Here is a 26,996-nt window from a genome sequence, read left to right as displayed (position 1 = left end):
AGAGAAGAGATAATTATCTAGTAAGAAAGAAGACCTCAGGCACAATGCTTAATTATATTAGAAGCTGCAATGATAGAAAAGTATGTTATCAACATAGAAAAAGGAACCAAAGCAAAGTCTGACATTCGAGGAGATACCCAAGTCAGGTCAGACATAGGATCAAAGCAGTGAGAAGGAAAATTTTTAGAAGAATTTTGCGAGAAACAACATTATCTAACACATTTTTTTCTAGCCCAGAAAACACTAGAAAGCTATAAAATCATTTATCTATTTAAGACTTTAGAACATTGATGGGATAGTCTTGTTTAATTTCTTTCACTTCCATGTATACAAAAACTTATCTGAAAACCTTTTCATCTTGAAGCCCTGAGTCTTTGTTTTAAATAGCAAAGTATGACATTTCTTAGATAACTTTCTTAAACTACAAAAAATAACCTTTACATGGAGAAAGCAGACATCAGATCAAGCGAAAAACTACTCATATCTATAATTCTAGGACTCAGGAAGTTGAAGCAGAAGGATTTTTCCAACTTGAGGCTAGTCTATGCTACAGAGTAGGTTCCAAGCATGGGCTGCAGTGTGAGATCATGTTTGAAAATAAACACCACCAGCACCTAAAATATATGTGGTTATAAACAAAACTTTTAAAAGGAATAGTGGATCCTTCTCATGAAGTACCTATTTGATGTACTAATCCAGAAAAAAGTATTAAATATCAAAAGATAAACTGTTAACAGATACTATACTTACTGAAGTATCAGAGTAACCAATCGGATTGCTTCCACAGCAACATCGTATTCTTTATCAAGAGTCATTGATACAATGCGATCCTGAAAGAAGTTATAAACAAACCAACCTTGAATATAAACTAGTGAAGACAGGCTTAGGGCATTTTAAGGCATATATGTAATACCAAGAAAGACAAAACAAGTTTCACTATTTCCTTTTCTTTTTCTAAACAGGGTCTTATTAGCCTTGGCTGGCCTCAAACTCATAGAGATTCATTTGCCTCTGCCTCCTCCTAAGCTTTACTCTTGAAACCGTATTATACAAGTGGGGTGCAGCTTTTTTATTTGTTTCTTTAAAACAGAGCTTACTATGCAGCCCTGACTTGCCTTGAACTCAATATGTAGATTAGGCTGACCCAGAACTTACAGAGATCTATCTCTTCCTCTGCAGTGTTGTGATTAAAGGAATATTTGAAAATGTTTCTCCTAACTAAACATATATATCAAGTAAAAAATTAACATAAGTAAAAAACTCATTATGTAGAGAAATTCTCATTTTAAGCAAGAAAGTTCCTTCAAAGCTCTAAGTAAGAGTTCCTGTTGGGGACATGTGTCATGAAGCAGTTTATTCATCTATTTCATATGAGCTACTTAAAAAAATAAAATGCAGGCGAATGGTGGATTAGAAGTAATGTGTGTGAGACCGTATTGAAGAGAGGCAAGACAGAAAACCGCCAAATACAGAAATATAAGAATGACCTATTAAAAATCAGAAAGAGTATAGGATTTTCTCTGTAAAAAAAATCACTTGGTGAACCCAGCTACACAAAGCTCTGAGCATTGATTGGAAAGGTACTGTACAGTTGGAGGGACGGAGGGAAGGAGGGAGGGAGGAAGGGGAGAGAGAGCGCTTGCTGCAAACTCAGATCGAAGTTTAAATTTGGTGTTATCAAAAAGGAGTGTGGAAACAGCAAGTTCTGGATACAGCAACATAAAAAAGGTAAAGGGGTCTGAAATACAGAGATCTGCAAGGCTCAAGCTTCCCTGAAGAGCATCTCCACCTCCACCACTGCCCTAAAAACAAGAGATCTAGACCACAGGAAGAACACATAAGAACCCGGAATATGTAGTAGCATCATGATAGTAACAGGAATCCCTAACGCTTAACCAGCAGCGACTGGCAACAGCAGCATAAATAGGTAAAGTTTTCTCAAACTGAGACAAACTAATACTTCCATAGCCCCCACAGTGAGGGTAAGGTACCCTTCACCATGGGAGGTTTGAGGGAGGAACTTTGCTCAGTATGTTAATGGGAAAAGGGTAAATGTAAGTGGTTAGGCCTTCATACTCCCTCAGAGCCTCAGGCACAGAAAGCCCCATACACACCAAATTATCCCCAAAAGACCAATGTTAGTCTAGAAAGATTAGATTGGGGAAATCTGGAAAGAAGTGACATTTTGAAGAAGGATGCTTAAAAAGAAATCCCACACTAGCTCAGAATTGAGAAATAGATGGTTATTTATTTAGGGGTAGACTCCCAAATCAGAATCCTCTACTGGAATGGAGATCAGAAACCAATATCACAACCGGAAAAAGAGAGGCAGGAAAAAGAGGCCAGACACATCCTCTATATCAGCATATACAGTATCAGAGGATACGCCCCAGTGGACGGGTAAACATTGGTGCTAAGACTTCCTACAGCAACATTTAGCCACAGAAATCCTCTGTCGATGGACATCCTTAACTTGTTTGAATTACTGATACTAACAGCACTTTCCTAAATCTCTACTTACAGAGCCTGCTATAATACTAATAATAAAATAAAAAGCAGAGAACACAAAGGTAAGGCAAGACCTTATCTTTAAAGCAGGAAGAAACATTAATCCAAAACATATTTTCTAGTTATTTTTCTTGATCATTATCATTTTAATTATTAAAATTACATTTATTTATTTTGTGTGTTTGACTGCATATACACAGACATCAATGTGCAACGTTTGGAAGTTCTCTTCTTCTACCATGTGGGTTCTGGGGAATCTCAGGTCATCACATTTGGCAGCAAGCATTTTTATTGCTGAGTCATCTCTTCAGTCCAGTTATATATTAACTAATATCTATTCCTAAATTATTTTAATTTTCCTTTATTTTTTTCAAAAAGTATTCAAATGTTTAACTTGAATCTTGGTGATAAAGCTTTTGGTTTCCTCCTTCTTTCGTCTAATTCTAATATATAATATTTTCTATACTGCTTTGCCTGTCTTTAATGTTTAGGTAGAAGTCCTATTGAAGTCCATTCCACTCTCAGGTCACTCCTCTCATTCCATACCCCACCCGCAGTGCTCCAAATTGCAGCTCCTTCCCTGGAGTTGCCCTCTTCAAACTCTGCCCTTGAGAAAGTGAGCCAAAATTTAGCTCCTCTTTGGGGCTGCTAAAGACCACACCTAAAGGCTACTTTAGACCTGGTAACCATGTTTACATGATTCCTCTCCTTCCCCCCTGAGGGTTACCTAGGAATTGCTTTGTTCATTAAACCTGGATTTTTTACATTAAACCTGGCTTATATATATTGCGGCAGCAGATTTCCACTAACTGGGGATTCAAACTTAGCATTTTAATCCATGTGCCTTCCTTCTGTTACTTTTCCCCCTTTCCATTTCTTCCTCACTTCTTAAAAATGATTCCCTTGGAAAAACAACAAAACAAAACAACACAACACACACACACACCACCCTTATCATTTTCCCCAGCCTTAGTGCTACAAAAGTCCCTTGTTATGGGAGATCTTGCAGAGTTCTGAAGCTAGTTTGATTCCTGAGTGTTAGCATCTAGCTCTGCCTTCTGAGACTGCTACCTTTTCTATTCAGGACCTTCTGTTTGTTTGAAGTAGGCAAATCTTATCTGAGAGTTTCCTAAAAGTTCAAAGCCTATGCAAAACCTGCTTACTTAAAGACTCAGCAAGCTGAGATGTCCTGTGACTTTGGAATTCACAATGGCATTGTCTCTTTGGGGAGCTTAGATAAGAAGTTTTGGTAAATGGAAACTGATTTGCTAATGGTGTGAATTGTGTAACAATAAAAAAGCCCTTTGCAGAGCTTCATTGAGTCATTTACCAGAGGCCAACTCCCCTGTTGTGCAGTAGGCTAAATTCATCCAAGAGTGCCTCCTTTTCTCCTTTCCCAGTGGACCCAACACCTGATACAACAGTTCCTGAACCTCATGGTACACAACTGAAGTCAGTATCTCTTGCTGCTAACTTAGGGAATGCTGTCAAACCATTGTATTTGTTACAGCAATTGACTCTCCTGTCTCCTCTGCCCTGAACATAAACTGAATCAAAGACATTCTGACAGGAAAATTCATTTAAAATAACATGGAAAAAGAAGAAATTAAAAACAACAGATATATACTTCTATTCCATACAACAGGTAGAGGGATAGGATTCTTCTCTACAGTACACAGAGCCTTTTAGAAAATTGTACCCAAAATGAAAGACTTAAGAAATACACAAAATTAAAATAATTTATAGAATATAATCAGATTATAGCAAAAAAATTAGACATTAACAGCAACAGCAGAAAAAGCTCAGAAACAGCACATATGCTTGAAGACTGGATGAAAGATGTCTGAATAAACAGGAGATCTCTGAACAAATATGGGGTGAAATTAGAAAATCACTAAAATAAAGTAAATATCATAGAATGACCTACCAGAACCTTCTCTGGAATAAAGCCAAAGTAGTCTTAAGAATAAAGTTTACAGCTCACATTAAAAAAAAATCAGAAATACAGAATAAATAACCCAACAATACACCTCACTACATCTCCAAGGCTTGAGAAAAATCAAATAGCCAAACAGAAACTAGTACACAGAAATCATTAGGGAAAATATTAATGAAATATTAGTATACAATGATAAGGAGAGCCAATCAGAGCTGTTCTTTAAAAAGATAACAAGACTGATTAAAATCCTTGCCAAAAGAGCCAAAAGAAAGAGGTCTAATGAATAAAATTAGAGACTACAGTGTAATCTAGAAGATCTTTTAGTGATCACTCTGAAAACATTTCAAAATGCTAGAAAGCTAGAAAAAAAGGTTAAAATTCTAAATTCATATGATGAATCCAAATTACAGATACAGACTCATTGTAAGCAGTAGACTGAAGCAGCAATAGAAAGATTCCCCACAAACAAAAGCCCAAGAGTAATGTATTCAGTGTTGAATTCTATGAAACTTTTACAAGATCTTAGTATGAAACAGAAAGAGAAGGAATATTTACCATATTTATTCTATGAAGCTAGTATTATCCTGATACTAAAACTAGATAAACATACAGCAAAACCAACCAAAATGAAAATATGTTCAAATCAAATTAAAAAAACACAATAAAATCTTACACCACAAACAGCTGGTTTCATCCCAGTGATACAAGGCTGGCTTAACATATGCATATTAATCACTGTAATACACTACACAAAAGAATTAAGAAATATAAAAGAAAGCATAAGATCATCTCCAGAGAAGCTGAAAAGGAATCTGCCAAAGTTGAGTATTTTTTTCATGACAAAAAATCCTCATGAAATTAGAAAGATCATACCTCAAAATAAGAAGAGCTATATATGACAAGGCTATAGCCAATAGTATAGTTGGTGGGGAAATAGCATTTCCCCTAAAATCAGGGAATAGGAACGTGCTTTCTCTCTTCATTTTTATTCAGTATGAATTCAAGGTCTAGTTGGAACATGGAAACAGGAGAAAGATACAAAAGGAAAAAAAAATGGAGGAAAAAGTCAAACATGCCTGTTTGCTGATGAGATATTATCCTTAACACCCTCAGATGCCACCAGAAGACTGATAAATTCAGTAAAATTTCAGGATACAAAAATCAACATGAGACCTAGAAGCTTTTTCATACATTAATAAGTAACTTGCTGAAGAGAAATTGGGGGGGGGGGGAATCTCATTTACAATAAGCTCAAAGGGGATTGGAGGATGAGAAGGTTTAGTGGGTAAAAGTATTGTATTAAAAGCTTAGTAACCCGAATTTAATCCCTTGGACCCATGTAAAGGTGAAGGGAGTGGGGAACAAGGCCAAAGAGTTGTCTCTTGACTTATGCATTTGTGTCATGCCATATAATCCCACTTCACAACAATAACAAAAAAAGCAAGCCAAAGCACTTAGGAATCAAACAAAAACAATAAAGTGAAAGAACTTAAGAAAGAAAATTTTAAGACACTGAAAAAATAAACGGAAGTTAGTACATGATAAAAAGAGCTAACTTTAATGGCTCTCAACCTTCCTAATGCTGCAATCCCTTCATTCAGCTCCTCATGTTGTGGAGACCCCAACCATAAAATTATTTTGTTGCTACTTCGTAACTGTAATTTTGCTAAATGTTGTGGATTGTAATAAATGTGGAATGTTGTTTTGTTTTCTGATGGTCTTATGTGATCCCTGTGAAACGATCATTTGACCCGTTAGGGGTTGTGACCCACAGGCTAAGAACCACTGCCTTAAATGTTTCTGATTGGTAGAATTAATGTTATACAAAAGGCAATCCTAAACAGAAAGAACCCTTCTAGAAACATCACAAAACCTGACTTCAAATTGTACTACATAGTAACAGTGAGAAACAGCAAGATATTGTGACAAAAAACAGCTGCGCAGGGCTGGAGAGATGGCTCAGAGGTTAAGAGCATTGCCTGCTCTTCCAAAGGTCCTGAGTTCAATTCCCAGCAACCACATGGTGGCTCACAACCATCTGTAGTGAGGTCTGGTGCCCTCTTCTGGCCTGCAAGCATACACACAGACAGAATATTGTATACGTAATAAATAAATAAATATTTAAAAAAAAACAAACAAAAAAAAAAACAGCTGCGCAGACCAAAGGCCCAGAAACAAACACACACAGGTACACCTACCTGTACAAAGTAGGTTTTTACAAACTTGTCAATAATTCATGTAGAATAAAACAAAACAAAAACACATTCAAGAAATGGAGTTGGCAAAAGAGGCTATCCACTTGTGTGAGTATGAGATTGTATTTTGATTTCCTTAATTCAAAATGGATTAGCGATCTGAAACACTAAAATTATTGAAGGGGAAACGCTTCAAGATATGGACACAAGCAAGAACTTCCTGAGTAGCACAGCAAACAGCTTCAAGAACTAACAATTATGACTATCTGAAATTACAAAGCTCCCTCATAGTAAAGGAAAACAGCCTACAGAGTGGCAGAAAATCCTTTATAGTTGTACTTAAGACAGGGGGTAATTAATTAGAATATATAAAGAACTGTAAAAGTTAAAACTGAAATTTCACAACTACCTATCAAAAATAAGCCAATGAACTAAACAGGAAGCTCTCAAAAGAAGAAATACAAATGATAAATATTTTTTAAAACTATTCAACATTCTTAGTAATTAGGTAAACAGTCTAGCCTCACCACAGTCAAAATGGCTATCACCAAGAAAAGAAATGGGGATAGAGGACTTTATCCATAGTTCATGTACTCTGTTGCAGATATTATGGAAATCAGTATGGAGATCTTAAAAAGTCAAAAAGAACATCATGAATCTGCTAGTCCATTCTCAGGCACTTATCAAAAAGACTATATCTTATCACTGAGATAACATTCATGTTTTCTGTCACTATATTCAAAATGGCAAGGAAATAGATGCCTATTAATTGACAGATTATGAAAGTTTAGTACATATACAAAATTTTAATCAATTATAAAGGAAAGAGCAATCATAAAATTTGCAAGAAAATGGATAGACCTGAAAATTATTAAAGATAACAGATTCAGAAATAGAAATACCACATATTCTTGATATGTAGATCACACATTTTAATATTTATATATGTATTTCAAAGTGTTAATGTGATGTAAGTCAAGCCACTAGAAATAGAAATTTTGAGGAAAAGGTGACTAAGCATAGAACATACATGATATTGAAGCTAAAAGAAATTCTCTGCAAGTAGGGGAGTAGAATGGCGAAGAAGGATCAATAAAGAAGTCAAGTTGAATTGTACCACAATGAAATTGCATGTTAATAAAGCACTAATAGAAGAGAGTAGGAGAGGATGATGATGATGATGATGATGATGATAATAATAATAATAATTAGAGAGTAGGAGAGTAGAAGGATGGGGGAGAAGGATCAATAAAGAAGTCAAGTTGAAAAGTGCCATAATGAAATTGCATGCTATTAAAACATTGATAAAAAGTAGGAACCAAGCATCATAGTAATGTCACTTGCTAATGCAGGTATAACTAGTATTTGCTAAGAGATAAACAATGTAAGCTCATCATCTGACACTTACCTTGAATCGATTCGTAAATAGCTCCAATTTGGGGAATAATTCTCTATTGGTATACAGGCTTTGTAGAGCTTTCAAACACTTCAGTCTGACTTCCCCTTGCTTCAGGAATACAATGAAAAACAGAAGAGGCAGTCATTTCCACTTCACAAAAGTCAAAAAAGAAAAAGATAAAGTCTCTATGAAGAATAAAATATATCTCAGGCTAACTATTCAACTTATTTCCTATTTGAATTTAATATAGGAAGAGAATGAGCAATTGCATAACCTGGGCTAACACAAGATTTAACTAAAAATGAAAAGAAAATTCTTATAAATGAGTTAAACCTTTTTCAAATATTTGAAAACTACGTCTGATGATGACATTCTGCCAATATGCTTTTAGTGGCATATTGAATTTATAATCTATGGTTAAAGTTAGAAAATGGATTGCTCATTTGTTCAGCATGTAATTATAAAATGATCCCATAAAAATTCTATTAAAAATTGGATAATGGTTTATTTGTCCAATCAATATTTACTGGACGCTTTCCTACATCAGAGAGAAAAAGAATATAGCTAGGGCCTACTTAAAACAGATTAAAGTCTACAGAAAGAAGTCTTTAGCGAATATTGTACTCTACCACTGAGCTAAATCTCTATCCCAGCAGAGTATCCTTAACAAAGTCATTAAGTCTGGATAAAGGATGGCGTAGATCAGAGTACATTTACCATCATCTAGAAGAAATATGTGTAACACTATCAAAGAATTCAAATAAGATTAAGGTTTCCATGCTCTAAAAGAAGAAATGTGTTTTGATAATATCAATCCATTCTGGAATCAAAATAGATTTTATATTTAACTCAGCTGCTTATTAGCAGCACATGAACTGACACACACACATCAGCTATTCTGGCATTTACAATTTGTTCATAAGGATGAAATACATGAGAATGGTGATGAAAGCGTGAACAAAATACTTTGTGGAATGTGGTATGATTTGTTACATTTATAGATTTGTGTCATGACACTGTTTTCCCTGGTCATTAATGGGTGTCCCATTAATGAGTGAATGAAATGTCACTGAATTAATCTGCAAAGATTATATATATGGCACTCTACTCCAAGTGCTTTTTCAAGTAATTTCTAGATACCACTGAATAAATTGATACTTTTCTTCAAAGGGCCCAGGAGGAACCTAAAGTATCCACAGCATACGCTACTATGCACTACCCAAATCTCCTTTACATGGCTAGTTCTTTACCCTCCGATTATGTTGGCTGATGTCAGGACCCTTTTCTGGGGAACTGACCATAGACAACCAAAGAATTGGGATAAAACAGTGTAGCTCAGGCTGAAGAGATGGCTCAGAGGTAAGAAGCACCTGCTGGTCTTTCAGAAGACCTGAGTTCAGTTCCCAGCACCCATGTCAGGTGGCACACAACTGCCTGTAACTTCAGCCGTTTATAAAATGACCACTCTGAGGAGGAGGAAACAGGAAATAATATGGCTGGGCGAAGAGAGGAAGAGATAGGGCAGGAAGGAGACAGGAGCTTGTCTCCTTTTTTGGCTAAGAGGTTGATGAGGTAAAAAGTGACTGTGGCTTGCTCCTTTGTCTCTCTGATCATTCAGCATTTACCGATACTTGACTCTGGGTTTCTATTATTAAGAGCAATTAGAGTTCGTGTTACAATTTTGAATTTCTAATTTCCTCTAGGATTTGTGGGCTTGAAAATGTGGCTCATGTCTTCTTAATAGAAGAGCCAGAACTCCTTCAACCTTGCCTTTAGCTGCTCTCAATCAAGGCATGTATCTATTTTAAGGACAATGCTAGAAAGGCTTTTTCAGGATCTATACAACTCCCTCTCTCTTTTTTTCCTTCATCAGGCTACGGTAAGATATCAGCATGGATAAAATGCTAACTTTGGCTCCTAGAGGGCAAGATAAAAAGACTAGAGCAACACAGATAAGGAGGTATCATCTAACCATTACAGGCAAGCTGGAAATACTATTTTATAATAATGATTTAACTTCAGAGTTCCAGTATTGGAAATCTGCTCCCCTGTATAGTACTACTGAAGGTAGTAGGAGCTAGGCTGTCACTATTAGCTTAATGCTAGCAGATTATTTCCTGAGAGAATACATGGTTATGTAAGAAAGTCTGAACCCTCCCGAGTCTCTCTTTTTCCCTCAGTATGTTAGCTTTTGTTTATCCACTTCTACAAGTGTTACCATTTGTCATGCTGGCTGTGCTCAAAATATGCTCATTAGGAACTGAACAGAGGAGGTTGCTTGATCTTGGACATTCATCTTTCAGGTCTTCTGTCCCAACACCAGAGAAAGAGAACAATAATTGTGAAGGGTGGCAGTGATAAAGGGAAAGCAGTGGAGAAACTATGGAACCTGCTCATAGGATACATTATACCACATAGCAAGAGAGGAGGAAAGCCAAAAAAGTACTATGCATACACAATAAAAAGAACAATGGATGAGCAAAAAGCAGTAACAGTCTTCCATATGTAAAGTTAAAACTTCAGATGTAAGGTAACACAGCCAACTTCTTTCCAAACACAGCCTTTAAACTAAAACCAAAACCAAACCAAATCAAACAAATTAACAAAAAAACTAAATTATTTTATCAAGCTTCATTGACTAGGGTTTTATTTTCACCTTGTGAACTGAAATCTTTCAGTGACAACTTTTTTTTCCCTTTTGGTTTTTCGAGAGAGGGTATCTTCTGTAGCTCTGGAACCTGACTAGATCTTGTAGACCAGGCTGGCCTCGAATTCACAGAGATCTACTGGCCTCTGTCTCCTGTGCGGGAATTAAAGGCATGCGCCACCACCACTCAGCAACAACTCTTAATTACTTAATTATCTAACTCTCTTCCCAAATCTTGGTACTTCACCTATCAAATGTCTAGCGTATGCCACAGGATTGTCATACCAAATAAATTAGGAGATATTTATTGAAATAACTTAGATAACTGTAAAATAACTAGTTAGAATGAAAAGTCCAATTTTGGTATTTGCTTGTTTAGGCACCACTATTCTCTGAAGCAAGTTTTATTATAGTACCATAAACACTTGAATGGATCACTACAAATAAGCCCTCACTGAAATCTGAATAATATGTAATAAAATATCTAATTTATATTAGTTGATCCATAAATATTAGTTGATGTTTATGGATCATCAGTAACTCCAGGCCTAGGGGAACTGACAATTTATTCTGATCTTCTTGGGCACCACGTATGCACATGATTCTAATGGATAAGTGTAGGCGAAATACCCATATACATAAGATGAAATAAAAAACCTAAGATATTCAACTAAAATAATGATGACTATTTTACATCAAATTAGTATCTTCCCAGAACTGGCTGTCATTTATAAAATCAGATAGAACTGTTAAGTGTTACATAATGTAGAAAAATACTCTCTTGAGGGACCAGAGAAAGAATTGAGATGGAAGTGCGAGAATAATCAAAGCATCAAGATTTAAATTCATTCTTCAAAAAAAGATTGATGACGGACTTGTTTACTTTGAGAGAATGTGAATACATTCATGTGAGGGCACTGTGTAATTCTACATTCCCTCAAATTGTTAGAAAATTTTCATAGACCAATCTAAAGTGGGCTGAAATGGGAAGGTTTAAATTCATATCAAGATTACATATGAAAAAATGAAATATAAACAGGTAATCCAGTCTGAGATTATATTTTTCAGAGAAGATTTGTATTAAAAAAAATTCTTTGAATGTGGTACTGAGATGGGAGTGAGGGGAGAAATACCTTTTAATTAACAACTAAAAATCTGTATGTTAAGTAAACAAGCTGTGATCATATTTATGTACACAGTCAAGACTTCTAACAGAAAACAATGTTCTACTATCATCACAAAATTTCTCCATTTACCTACAAATGTACTATTTTAAAACTATTCCAATAGCTGTTAAACAGTTAAAAAATATAACAATCTAAAACAAACTTATTTTGGGGATTTCTCATGTAGGATTCAATTACATAGGATTTCTTTTAAATCTCGATCTTTTTCCTAAAAGCTGGAGATGGATCAATATAAACTGGGCTTAGTTAACTCAAAAGTGCCAACAAATCTGATTTAACTGACTTAAAAAGTCATGACCCAACAAAATCCTGAACACGAAAGCTACTTAATTTTTATTAAAACTAATCATTTTCATCTTTGATTAGAAGGAGACTATTACCTTTTTAGAGATAATGCATGTATTCTCTTATTAGTACAGATAAACCATGTCCTGAAAGATAATTCAAGATAGCATTGCATCCAAAGGAGACACATAAAATACTGCCTTAAATTTCATAATGATTATATCAATAGTTATTTGTATTATCTTAAATTTTATATTATTATAGCTCTTAAAAAATAAGATACTGGGGCTGGAGAGATAGCTCAGCGGTTAAGAGCATTGCGTGCTCTTCCAAAGGACCTGAGTTCGATTCCCTGCAACCACATGGTGGCTCACAACCATCTGTAATGGGGTCTGGTGTCCTCTTCTAGTCTGCAGGCATATATGTAAACAGAATATTGTATCCATAATAAATAAATAATTAAAAAAAATAAGATACTGCCATTTTCATTGCTGGCATGCAAATCAAATAAGTATGGAGACAAATACTTCTTCCACCAAAACTAGAAGATACCAACTTACCCTATCATGAAGAGTCCATCCTACATATTTCAGGTAACTGTCATTTAGGAAGGCATCACTATACATTTTCATCCATACTCCAATTTCTTCGATACAAATGGCTCGAATCTCAGCAATTGCATCACTGGATGAGGAAGAGGAAGACAAACCTCTGAATTATACAGAAACCTAAAATGTATTCCAACTAATTTTCAAAAAATATAAATTATATTATTTCCTTTGTTATGACAGGGTATGTAAGAAGTTTGGACTTAAAATTACTGTGTAGCTGAGGACGAACATGAATCGCTGACCCTTATACCTTCACCTTCCAAGTGCAGGGATTACAAGCAAATTTGTGATCATATGTAGTTTTACTCAGGGCTTGAGATTAAACCTAGGGCATTGTGAATGCCAGAAAAGCTCTGTATTAACTGGGTTCCATTCCCAGTCCAATATAAATACTTCCTAATAAATTTATAAATTGCACCAATTTACTTTACTTTTAGAGAGGTCACACATATTCCATGGACGTGTGGAGGCCAGAGGACAACATATAGGCATTAGTTTTCTCACTCTGATATATAGGTCCCAGGGACTGAACTAGGTTGGCAGGTTTGGCATCAAGTGCCTTTATCCAATGAGGCACCTCACCAGTCCAACATAAACTTTATGAATACTGTTTTATACCTGCATTGCCAACATAAATATCTTGTTCAATTAAGTTTTTATATAAAGCCCACCATATTTGTTTGGCACTAATTCAGGCAATAACAATTAGAGATTTCTGACAGTATCACAACTACTGTCAAATCGTCTGAGAAAACAAACATACAATGTATGCTTGCACAATCCTTTTTTGTTGCTGTTTTGTTTTTTTTTGTTTGTCTTACATTTGTTTGTTTTTGTTTTTTGAGACAGAGTTTCTTTGTGTAGCCTTGATTGTTCTGGAACTCTCTCTGTGGACCTGACTGGCCTTGAACTGAGAAATATCTACAACCTCTGCCTCTCTAGTACTGAGATGAAAGGTGTGCACCACCACCAGCTTGAATAACTTTTAATGAATTTAATAAAACTTAATTTTTATGGGTGCCAAAACTAGTTTACATATTTAACAAGGCAAGATCATGTAGAAGCCAAGTATTTGGAAATGCATTATAACTGAAGACATGGCACCATCTGCTTTTCCAGAGCATCCTGGTTTGACTTTCTAGCATTTACCAGGAGTTTTAGAACCATCTGTAACTGTATAAGCTCCAGATTGGGATGCCTCCTTCTGGCATTTGTGGGTACTGCACATGCCAACACAATGAAAATCTAAAATAATTTAAAAAACCAAAAGCCTTTGAGACATTTATTGAGAATTAAGGAAATCTGTAGTTTAGCTTGTACTTCTATAAAACTGATTTTACTACTTCATTCAAATCACAGCTCTTTCATCATTAGTTTTAGGCTGTGCTTTAGACTGTTTTAGGGTGACCAATGGAGAATCGCCCATTCTAGTTATAATGTGAAAGTGGCAGAAAATCCACACGCTTCAAAATTCTACCCACTACCCTCAGGATACACATTCAGTGTGGTTGTTATGGGATGATTTTCCAACTTCAAGGTAATTTCTCAAAAAAGTTTTAATTTTATCTTTTTTCTCACCAGGTTATTAGCCCTAACCTAAAAAAATATATGAGTGGGGTGTAGCGGTGCACGCCTTTAATCTCAGCAAGCAACAAGCAGAGGCAAGTGGATCTCTAAGTTTGAGGCCAGCCTAATCTACATAGTGATACTAGGGTAGCCAGGTCTAAATAGAGACACTGTCTAAACTAAAACAAACAACAACCACAAAAAACCTCTGTGTGTGTGTATATATATATGTAAGTATAAAATATTTAATCTTTTGGAGTTCAGTTAAACTTTAAGTTTTCTCATTTAATATATGTTTAATTTAAAGTATTTTTTTTTTAAAATTAACTTAGCAAAATATACTTCTCAAGCCTGGTGATGGAAGTATACATCTTTAAACCAACACTTGGGAGGCAGAGACAGACAGATCTCTATTATTTAAGGCCAGTATGATCTACAAAGTAAGTTTCCAGACAGCCGGAACTGTTACACAGAAAAACCCCGTATCAAAAAAACAAAACAAAAAGGGAATCAAACAAAACAAAAACAAGACAAACTTGTCATTAAAATTAGAAGTAAAACTCAGCTGTAACTTAGCATTAAGGCACTTATTTATTTTTTCCAATATTCCTGCAACACTGAGTTCTAGGATTATAGGTATGTGTCAGCACTCTCAGATAAATTATTTGTCTTTTTTAGGCAACGTCTCCTTGTGTTCTTATTCTATGGTTCTCAAACTCATAACAATATTTCTGCCTCAGTCTCTCAAGTTTAGTCAAACATTTTTTTTTCTGTTTGTTTGTTCTCCCTGCTCCACCAGAAAGTTCTGGAAATAAATTCAGGCCCTCAGGCTTGTGTACCAAACTCTCATATATAATCCAGTCCTTCTGTGGTGATTTCAAAGTACATCCAAAAATCTGTCAGTCTACACAGTCTCTCTGGTGAACATTTGTTTACCTTTTCTTGAGTATGGGTATCCTACGTAACTCATCAGTGATAAGAATGATTAAAATGGTTAAGTTTTGATTCCAGAAACCAAGTCAAAAAAGAAAGCATTCAGGGAGCCCTATGGGAAGATCCATGAAATGAGCAATTGAGGCTTTCCACCACCACTTATGTTTAGTTAAGCTATCTTAAAAAAGATTTTCCAAATTTAACTAGAGGAATGTAGCTTTGAACAATGTCTTGTGACTTTTTTAAGTTAAATCCAATTTGACTGATAAACTGAAAAGTTAAATTGTAAATATTAGTGAGGTAACGTGTGATGTTCTAGTAGATATATGTATTGGGTAAGATTTAAATCAGACTGTGCACAGATTTCAACTATTTATCATGTTATTAAGGCAAAAAATTCAAAATCCTTCTTCATCTTTTCTTCTTCTTCTGACTACCCTATTCTCTTCCTCTTTCCTCCCCTGTTTTCCTTTTATTTGTTAAAAGTGAAAGGCTTCTTTAGATTTTCTTACCAGGTATCCTAGAATAGTTCAGTGTTACAATACTGTTGTTTCATTCCCAGAAGAATAAAGCACTACAGCTATTGCAAAATAATGTCTTCTAGCTTTGTTAAATGCATAGTTACGCTATTGTTATGTATGTCCAATCTAGTAACCAGAACCAGCTAGCTAGGTCACTTCCTAATTCCTAATAAATAAAAACTATGACATAGTAATAGCTGCTTTACAATGACTGAGTTTAGCAAGATTTGATATTTTAATAAATATTTAAGGATTATAGTCATCAAATAATAACTAGCCGTCTAGGTGTTGGGTCTAAGTATCAGTTCTTTGGTGTGGGAGGTCCTTTTGTCTATGTGTTGCTTTCATTGGTTAATGAATAAAGACACTGCCTTGGCCTGTTGATAGAGCAGAACTTAGGTAGGCGGGGAAAACTAAGTGGCATGCTGGGAAAAAGGAGGCAGAGTTCAAGATCCGCCAGAGAGACGCTGGGAATTTTATCTGGTAAGCTACTGCCATGTGGTGATACACAGATTAATAGAAATGGGTTAAATTAAGATGTAAGAATTAGCCAATAAGAAACTAGAGCTAATGGGCCAAGCAGTGATTTAATTAATACAGCTTTCTGTGTGGTTATTTTGGGGCTAAGCTAGCCAAGAGGCCGGGATGTACAAGCGGGCCCTCCAATGTGTGCTAGTTAAATCCATGTAAAACCTGAGAAAGATTGAAAAGGAATTTAAGAAATAAATACAGAGTTTAACACAGCTTTTTGCTGTTTGCTGGTGGCATGCCACAGCTCCTTTACGAAAGATTTTCCTGACTCAGCAGCAGCAGCAGCAGCAGAAAAAAAGCCATACCATTTTAAAATGTGGGCTTTCTGGGATATGCTGCCAGCGAGACCTCTGGATATTTTGTGAAAACAAGTATTTGGATGGGATTTGTGAGAAGATTGCTGTGGCTTGCTTGATGGCAACTTGGAAGGGCTGTGTGTTTGGAAGTGGGGTGGTGTGTGTGAATGAGAGGCACAAACAGCTCTGCCATGCTGGAATCAGTGGGGCAAGTAGGCACTGTCATATTTCCCACAGCAATCAGCAGGAAGCAGTATGGAAAAAACTACACCCATATTCCCAAATATTGTTTATAACACTTAAAGGGGGATATGCTAGAGAGATTTGCATTGATATGGATCTTGGTTTATTGATACAAATTTAAGGTCAATTTTGTTATATGTATTTCTGATCTTGATTAAGGTATAGTGATTGTGTAGCTCATTTAAAAATGTAACATAATTAAGAAATACAGGTTAATAGATAATCATCTATAATAATCAAGCTTTGTAGTCGTTAGTAAGATTTTCTAGATGTGCATAGATATATTTCAGATGGATAGGTGTTTTTCTTATCTTTCAAAGACTACAGAATATGACATTTAAAATGTTTTAAGAAATTAGGACTTTTCCTAACAGTGAGACACATCTCCTAGCAGCACCAATTACTTTGAGAAGAAGATGGGTATTGAAGAGGCTCCTTAGCCATTTGGGCAAGAAACTGCTCTTGCCTGAACTGCTGAACTGGACATGCAGTACCCGCAGAAAAATGACTGCTGAACTTGCCTAAAGGTTGAGATGATCCTTTGGGGTTCCTGATTCATGAAAAACAATGTGAGACATTCTGCGGGATACAGAAGAAAGTGACTGAACTGTCTTTAAAAGGTCTACAATATGAATTGCAGAATAAAATGAATTCCTATCTCAAATAATTATTTGTAAAATTTTGCTCAAATTTTATTGTTCTAAAATAACGTGACAGTAGAAGTTGTGTGTGTGTATGTGATAAAAAGAAACCAAGTGAAATAAAAATCTAATCAGGTTGCTGGAAAAAAGATCCCCTTATTGTCTTTTATTATACCATGAATAAGAAATTTAGACTACAGAAGATGACTAACAGACTTTTAAATAAAATTTAAAGTAGAAAAAAGGCTTAATGTTGTTAAGACATCACAGTGTGCAAAATCTTAACAGGGGTTACCAGAAGCTTCTGAGAGAAGGCATTGTATATACCCAAAAAACTCAAAACCTCTTTCATAACTAAGTTTAACTTTTATTACATAATGCATACCAATTATTTTAAATACACTCTAATGTCATATTTAGTACTGTGGACATAGCTATGTAGTAGAATGTTTTCCTATCTCTGTGGTAAATTTCAGGAAAAAAAAAGCAATAGGTTCATAAAAGTGAAATTATGTTACATTTTGTTTTTGTTGCATTATACATTTGTAAAAAAAAAAGTGACAACATTCAGAAAATCTATGTGATTTTGTCTGAAGAGTCCATTAAGAAACACAGACATAATGATGTACTCCTTTAATTATAGCAATTAATTAATTTAATTATAGAGGCTGAGGCAGATCAAATGCCATTCTGGGTTGAGTTCCATGGCAGTTCTAAGCAAGGTTCTGCCTCAAAAAAGAAAAAAAAAAAAGGCAAATATGACGGGGTCAAGACGGACATCTATTTTTTTTTTTTACTTTGGAATGTGAAAAAAAAGATACTAGATTTCTATTCAAATAATCAATAATCTCAAGGCAAGTGATTTATTTATACTTCTAGGTAGCAAGCACTGTGAGCTGAAACTAAAGGTCTGTACATGTGAAAACCACTCTTAGATAAAGAATAGATGACCAAAGAGAATAATTCTTGGTGCAAACACAGAGCTAGGAATACTTTGAGTTTGGGTGATCCAACAAATTATACACAGTATTATTTGAACACTGGGGGGAAATTAGTCACAGACTAAATTCCACTATTGTTCTTGGCAAACCTTAAAAATTTAATAACTGATTTCCATAAAGAGAATAATATATGAAAGAATATAAAAGTATCCAGCATAGGTAAGCAAAAAACAATAATTGTCATGAAACAAATATTAGATAAAAATAAAAGTGAGGCATGAAAAAAAAAGAAAAGAAAATTACTGAAAAAAGGGGAAAACCCCACAACTCAATCCAAAGAAAAAGAAATCATATATAATATAAACCAATGCAGAAAATCAAAACGATTACTATGACAAAGTTCATGTTTAAGAAGTTACAAACACGTACAATATCCTAAAGACCATTGATGAGAAAAAAAATCAAGAGGAAGAAAATGATAATAAATTGTATCATAATAGAAAAACAAACCTATTGGTAAAGAAAAAGAAATATACAAAAGTCTAAAAGGCAGCCAAACTAAAAAGTAAATTAACTACAATCGCTTCAAGAAAACAGACAACAAACAAACTCCTTTGGTTGTAACAGACAAATCAGAGACAGCGGATCTATCCTTTCAAAGGACTACAAAAACCAAAAACTTTCATCTAGATTCCACATCAAAAGACAAAGTTGGAAATGACAGAGCCAAGTAAAAAAAATTCTACTTCCCATCTGAGCCATGAAAAACAAACTTGACTAATCTGGGATTAAAAAATTGAAGTCTGTAACATTTTGATATAAAACAATTCCTTCAAACATCTGTAGACATGGAATGCAAGAATACCATCAGCTGTGATCTAGAAGATGCAGATATGATTGGAATCCAGATACTACATGCATATTCATATGCATACAAAAGATCTGTAAATAAGAATAAAACCTATAAATCACAAAACAAAAAAAGACCATAGGTTTGGCTAGCCTGCAAGAAAAGAATATACAACTGAAATTATCAGTACAAGGGTCCAAACACTAAGGTAAAATACAAACGTTTTTTGTTTGTTTACTATATGAAGGACTGTGTATTGAAGCCAAAGACTCATATATGCAAAGCAGGTGCTCTATCACTAATATTAATCTGAGTTTTATTAAAGATAGACATTTTATTTTTATTGTTGCAAAGATAAGTGAAAACACAAAGCATTAAGGGAGAATATATAAAATATAAAACTTATAGTTAATAACATACTAGCCAATTTTTTCATTTGTAGATTTATTTTGATTGATATAATGATTATCTACCTGTTTGATATAATTTTCAGTATGTATAATAATTATTATAATTATATCAGGGTAACTGACATACCCATTACCTTAATACTTATTCCTTATTTGTAAGAACACTAAGACTAGGCACAGTGGTACACACCTGTAATTCTAGCTTATTTGAAGGTTGATGCAGGAAGATTACTAACTTAAGGCCAGCCTGAGTTATCTAAGAAATACTTGTCTTATAAGAGTCCTTGCACATTGTACTAGATTGGAAGGCTGCAGATTGATATCACAATTATCTCCATAGGCAGGTTCCATAAACCACAATTTCTCTTCTTTACAATATTTTTTATTTTATTTTTCCATTCAAAAATGTACACTTCCTCCCCTCCCCACCATTACCCTCCCGCTCTCCTCCACCCCCTCCCTGCTTAAGAGAGGGCAGGGAACCCTGCCCTGTGGTAAGTCCAAGGCACTGGGACTTGTTTCTAATGCATGTACAGGCTTTTTGGAACCCTACTCTATTTGGATGCACAGCTTCCTAGGCCTGGATGTAGGGGGGAGGGCCTTGAACTTCCTACAATAAATATTTGAAACTAAGCCTGGCTAACCTCTCTGTTTTAGGCATTCTCAGACCTGTCTTTACTTAGGTCAAAAGACTTTCCTCATCCCTATTTTTTCACAATCTTCCTGCCTACTTCCCCTTGTGCTTTGATTCTTGTGGGTCCTCTGTCATACCCTTTATAATAAAACAGTGAAAAAGAAAGAAAGAAAGAAAGAAAGAAAGAAAGAAAGAAAGAAAGAAAGAAAGAAGGGAGGGAGGGAGGGAGGGAGGGAGGGAGGAAGGAAGGAAGGAAGGAAGGAAGGAAGGAAGGAAGGAAGGAAGGAAGATAGACGGACTCTCTGGGGGGTGGCTGGATATTTTCAAGCATACTACTGTTAACTACACTCATTCCACTATGCAAGAGAATACCAAGACCTAGTCATTCTTTTAAACTGTACCATAGAACACAGCCTGTTCTCCACCTTTAACTCTTTGCTACTCTGACCACCTGGTAATAATAAATATTTCCTCTTCTTTTATGACACTGATGCTTAAATCAGTTCTAAATATGAGCACAGTACATCTCTTTCTGTAGCTTGTTAATTTGACTTTCAGCATATGTGTAAAGGATTACTTTGATTAGATGAACTACTTTGGGAAGATTCACCCTAACAGCGAGCAGCACCATTCCCTGTACTTGGGTTCTGGACTGCCTAAAAAGAAGGCACCTGGGCAGCAGTTGCAGAGGCCTTTAATTCCAGCACTCGGGAGGTAGAGGCAGGCAGATTTCTGGGAGTTTGAGGCCAGCCTGGTCTACTGAGCAAGTTCCAGGTCAAGCTCCAAAGCTACACAGAGAAACCCTGTCTTGAAAAACAAAACAAAATAACACAATACATCAACAAAAAAGAGAAAACCGTGTAGGCTCAGCCATAAATGGAATATTTATATCATAACCTCTCACTCGAAATCTCTGGGATCTTCATGAAAATGAAAGGCAGAAAGATTTTAAAAGTCAAAGATCCATGAAGAAAAGGCATAACTGGTGTCTTCTTGGCCTAACAGCAAGCTGCAACCATTAACTCACAGCAGCTGTGATTGACTGCAGGAGAAACTACATCAGACACATCAAGTATGCTGCAAGATCCCAGCCCTAGGCGATAACTATTGGCAGTTGCTGGCTCCTGGGGAAAGGAGACTGTTTTCATTAAGGATGTGGGTCCTGGCAGGTAGATAACACTCCAGTGGATGGCTTTATTGGCAGCACAAACTGGACTGAGTAAATTACTTTTTGAAAAGAGAAGTAGGAAGGTATGGAATGGATCTAAGAGAAGGTGGATTTGAGCAAAACATTTATTTAAGGAATATATTCTCTGTGGCTGAGGTGGCCCATGCCTTCATTCCCAGCAATAAGGAAGATGTATAGGAAGGAGGATCTCTGTGAGTGCTAACACAGTCTGGACAATAATAATAATTGAAGTGATTGTGGAACCTGCACACTGTTTTTTATAAACCACACTAATTTACATTCTCATCAATAATGTTATGAGTTCCCTTTTCTCAAAATCTTTGGCAGTATTTATAATCTTAGTCTAAATGTACCTGCCTGACTATATTTTTGATATGTACAGAAAATAATATTTCTATAGGGAACAAGGCAAAAATTTTCTACTTAACACTTCATCAACATTGTCTTGAGATTATAACCAGTACAAGATGGGAAAAATTAGATGTGATAAACATGATCGTTCTTTTATTCAAGAGAAAAGAAGTTACTTCACTAGATTTTTTTGAGTCGGAATGCTAGAATGCAGAAGGGACAGTGCCAAGAATCGAAGAATACTGATAAATGACAATACAAAGATGTGAACTAAGCAATAGCACCCACTGCTCTATTAAGCCTTTCTAGTTAGTTCTTTTTTCTCTGTAGTTTTGGAGTCTGTCCTGGAACTAGCTCTTTTAGACCAGACTGGACTTGAACTCACAGAGATCCGCCTGCCTCCTCCTCCTGAGTGCTGGGATTAAAGGTGTGCATTACCACCGCCCAGCCCTAATTAGTTCTTATATATGTGTGTGTGTGTATATGTATGTATATGTATATATATATATTTTTATTGAAAAAATTTCCGCTTCCTCCCACCTTCCATTTCCCTCCCTCTCCCTCCACTCTTCTCTCCTCTCCCTCTCCCCCCTTTCTTCTCCCCATAGCTCTCCAGTCCAAAGAGCAGTCAAGGTTCCCTGCCCTGTGGGAAGTCCAAGGTCCCCCAACCCCTCCATCCAGTGCCATTGTCCTTGGTTTCTCATCAGCCCTCATTATCCGCCATGTTCAGAGAGTCTGGTTTTATCCCATGCTTTTTCATTCCCAGTTCAGCTGGCCTTGGTGAGCTCACAAAAGATCAGTCCCTCTGTCTCAGTGGGTGGGTGCACCCCTTGCGGTTCTGACTTCCTTGATCATGTTCTCCCTCCTTCTGCTTCTCATTTGGACCTTGGAAGCTCAGCCCGGTGCTCCAATGCCCCTAATTAGTTCTTACATCATAATTGTGCCACTAGGCCCAGAAAGGTTAGAGTGCTACTCACTCTAGCATTTGTTAATGGAAGTTTGTAGTCATTGAGGGCCTTGAGCCAAGTCTGGGGAACTTCAGAGTTACTATACTACTGCACTGCCCCACAAAGAGCCTGACTTTCATTATGCCCTCTGTGTAGAATCCTGTTACATATCACCACCTTGAGGTTATCCGTCCAGTTTTTTTTAAGATGAACCTTCCATGTCTGAGGAAAGAAACTTGGACAGCCTTTCTTAAGCAGCAGCATCTTCTGCAGTCCCGAAAAAACAACCATCAGGTCCTATTCACCCTCCACAGAACACAAAAAGTCAAGTGGGCAGGTTCTCAAAAGTTAGGCCCAGTGATATCCTGAGAAGCATTCAGGTAGTCTGCTCTGATAGATTAAAAGTCTAGGACGACTCAAAAGTCACCAGCTATACCCACAGATAATGATGGGCACCCTGGGCACCACTGCTCCTAAACAAGAACACTGGTAAACCCCAAGCTCATGCACTCCTGAGAACGTAATAGACTCTACAGATGTACTGCTAGTCCAGAGGTGCCTTGCCTGAGCAGGCTCATCAGAACAACCTTGTTCCATGTGACCTTTGAAAATGGGTACCATTACAAAATCAGTGTCACTAGCAAATCCAGTCTACCTATGAAAACTAAATACCAGGTGCCATTAGAACTCCAGAATTAATGCTGCCAAGGCCACTGAGATACCAGCAGATACTCTTATCAATGAGGAAAGCTGGAAAAGTTACAACACAGTAAATAAAAGACCCCATTCTTCTAAAAGTAACTAAAGTCAGGAGCTTCAAAACAACTACAAGAAATAGGAGAAACGCCTGAAGAAATTAGTAAAGATAATGGTTTTTTGGGATAAGACACCCTCTGCAACTGCCCAAATCACAGGACATAAAAGCAAAACTGATAAATAGGATTATATCAAATAAACTTCTCAAAAGAAACAATTCAAGAGGCTGACCAAACTTTCTTATCAAGCAACTAGAAATATTGTACAAGATACAATCTCAGCCTGAAAAAATTATCTATTATAAAAATATGTCCATATAAAAATGCTGGCAATGATGTAAAAAAAGAAAAACTCATATATGAGGGTGTAAATTAACACACACCTAACAGTGAATATAATATGGATGTTCCCTCACACTAAAAATAATTCTACCATATGATCCAGTTATTCTCAAAGACCGAAAATAGATCTACCATAAGATCCGGCAGCACTACTGTGTGTGTGCTTGTTTTGTTTTGTTTTGTTTTGTTTTATTTTAAGGAAAGCAGGGAGACAGACACATCCATGTGTACTGTGGCAGGACACACAATAGTTAAAGCAAGCAACTGGCTTAATGTGAAATCTCCATTAAAATTAACAGAAAATATAGCATACAATCATAATGTAACTCAATTGCAAGAAATGAATGGAACCAGAGTGTATTATGTTAAGTAAAAGAAACCAAACAAAAAAGAACTGTACTTGTGGGAGGTTAAAAAATAAGTTGAGCTGAATGTAGAAATAAATAAAAGCAGTGGAATAGGGAGGGCTCTACAGTGTGGGAGGGAGGAAGGGAGAGAAGTGATGGTTGCAGAGGGAAAGTCAACTTAGGCAGTACATGTGGGGACTTCAATCATATGTAAAGTGCACTTTAATATAAAATGAAAAGCTAAGAAAAAATAAATCTTATAAGACATTATGAACATTCCAAAAGCATAAATGAAAAAGAGACATACTACCTATTGAATAAAATAATTACTGTAAAAGTTCCAAATCATGGAACCATACAGATATATATACCAAGGTAGCAGAATGGCTCCTAATATAACTGATTAAAAAAAAAAGGCCTTGATAGAGATATATTATATTCCAACTGTAAAGATAACAAGAAAAAGAAAACTTCTAGAGGCCGAATAGACAGCTCAGTTGTTTAGAGCACATACTGCTCTTTTAGACGACCTGAGTCCAATTTCCAGCAGTCACACTAGGTGGCTCACAACTGCCTGTAACTCTGGTTGAGGGAATGCAAGAACCCTCTCCTGGCCTATGTCGGTACCATACTCATACACATAAATAAAAATAAATCCTAAACAAAAAACCTCTAAAAGTATCAAGAGAAAAATCATCATGTGGCTTGTACGAGATTCACTAGTAGTTAAGAATCTCTCAGAAAGATCACATGTAATGAAAGAATGAAACGATAAATTCAAAATTCCCAACAACCAGTAAGCAAGCAAGCAGCTGCCAATCAACACAAATACACTTAGCAAAGGTATCATTTAGAAATAAGAGATAGATAAAAGCTTTCAAAGATAAGCAAATATTACAGAAACCTATCTCTACCAGACTAGCTATAAAACTAAATACTGATGTGAGCACTAACACTGGAGATATAGATATAATTACTACTATGAAAACATATGAACCTAAAAAGTTTAGAGTAGAGCTGAAATAGGAAAAAGAAAAGAAAATAATATCAGAAGACAAGACAGGAAAGAAAAAATGAACCAAGGACATACAAAAGAGAAAAAGACGAACACAACAGGACAGGAAAATGTCTTACCAAAACCTTAAGTGTAAATGGATTTAACTTTCTAAGTGGAAGACAAAATTGGCTGACTATATTAATCAACACAAAAGTAACCCCTCAATGTATAATGACTATAAAAAAAAAACAAGCCCTGTAACAGTAACATCACGAAACTGAAGGTAAAGAAAGAAAGCAACATACCATGACAACAGAAACTACAAGAAAACAATGGTAGCTATACTTTGATCAGGAGACAGATGAGGGGTTCAAAATTATAAAGAGAAAGATGTTAATTTCCTAATAATAAAGGGACCACTTCAGTAAGGCAAAATAATTTATAAATGTCTGTATAACCACCACTACTATAAGTAATTACATTTAAAAAACATTATTATAATAATTAAAGGCAAAATAGGCATTAATATAGTAATAGCTGAGGACCTTAATGTTCAAAGGAAACATTACATAGCTCCCTTTAAGCAAGAAATAATACAAGCCAGAGGCCAAACAAACATTCGTAAAACATGTCACAAGCAATTACCCAACGTATATTCTTATCCCTTCAGCAGTCCAATAAAACATACAGTAAATGCGTTTAACTTTAAAATGTTGGTTGTGTGGTTAAAACTTCTGTTACTGTAAAGAGCTGAAGTGTTGCAGATTAGAGATTGTCTTGGGCTATATCTAGTTTCCTAGTAACCTTTTAGTGTGTGTGTGTGTGTGTGTGTGTGTGTGTGTGTGTGTGTGTTACAGTTAGATTTGTATAGTGACAAGACAAAGAAAGTCATGGAATGAAAAGTAAATGCTTATTTTTCACAACTGTTTCAGGTGAACTAATAAAACATATTTCTTTGTCGTATGTCTTATATGGAATAGTAAATAAGTTGTCTAAATAGAGATTTTAACAAAGAAGAAACAACTGGGCATTGCAGTGCAATTATGAAATCAAGTAACCCAGAGGGTAAGCTGAAGAGTTCAAGACCAGGGTGTGCTAAGATTGGTCTGGATTATATTAGTGAGACCATGTCTCCAAAAATAAAGGAATAAAATTAAAAAAAAACATACAGTATAGTCATAAAACAAGTATGAGAAAACTGAAAACAAGAAACACCCAGTGAACTCATAGCATGTATCACAAATTGTCAACAATGAAAAATCAATAATGGCAACATAAACTTTAGAAAGTAGAAAACATGAAACATATAATATTGTTCCAAACAATCAAAAAATGAAGGAAGTAGAAAGAAACTGAAAAAGTTAAATATGAAAAAAAACTATACTAAAAATATCTACAGAAATATAGGAAAAGCAACAGGAGAAGAAATGTTAACAGCAATAAACAATTACATAAGAAAAACCTCAAATAACTTAAAGAGTGCGTAAAAATTCAAAAATAAAGCTGGGTATTGTGATCATGCCTATAATTTCACCATTTGGGGGTCGAGGCAGGAGGACTATAAATAAGTCAGTAACCTTGGGCTGAACACCAAGACCAGGTAAAACAAAAAGAACAGAAATTGAGAGAGAGACAAACAAAGAGAAAAAAGTAAAGCAAAACAATGATGTGCCAAAAATCAGCATTAATAGAAACAAATTCTGAGCAGAAGTAAGCAGTTAAAAACATTAT

General features: G+C 35.6%; 1 protein-coding gene across 3 annotated transcripts in view; it reads right to left on the bottom strand.

Annotated features, from left to right (window-relative positions):
- Nucleotides 1-26,996, bottom strand: part of Stag1 (STAG1 cohesin complex component) — a 305,418-nt gene that overhangs the window by 101,433 nt on the left and 176,989 nt on the right. For all 3 annotated transcript variants that reach the window (XM_050139376.1, XM_050139375.1, XM_050139374.1), the window contains 3 exons: nt 12,721-12,844; nt 8,051-8,149; nt 751-830 (listed from right to left, as the gene is read on the bottom strand). In XM_050139376.1, the coding sequence (XP_049995333.1) occupies nt 751-830; nt 8,051-8,149; nt 12,721-12,844 (303 nt within the window). The remainder of the gene's footprint in view (nt 1-750; nt 831-8,050; nt 8,150-12,720; nt 12,845-26,996) is intronic.

Source organism: Alexandromys fortis, unplaced genomic scaffold (genome assembly GCF_014885135.2).
Source record: "Alexandromys fortis isolate MF-2015 unplaced genomic scaffold, M_Fortis_MF-2015_v1.1 scaffold_36, whole genome shotgun sequence".
Taxonomy (NCBI): domain Eukaryota; kingdom Metazoa; phylum Chordata; class Mammalia; order Rodentia; family Cricetidae; genus Alexandromys; species Alexandromys fortis.
The sequence above is the reverse complement of the archived record's forward strand: the minus strand, read 5'-3'. Positions and strand labels throughout refer to the sequence as shown.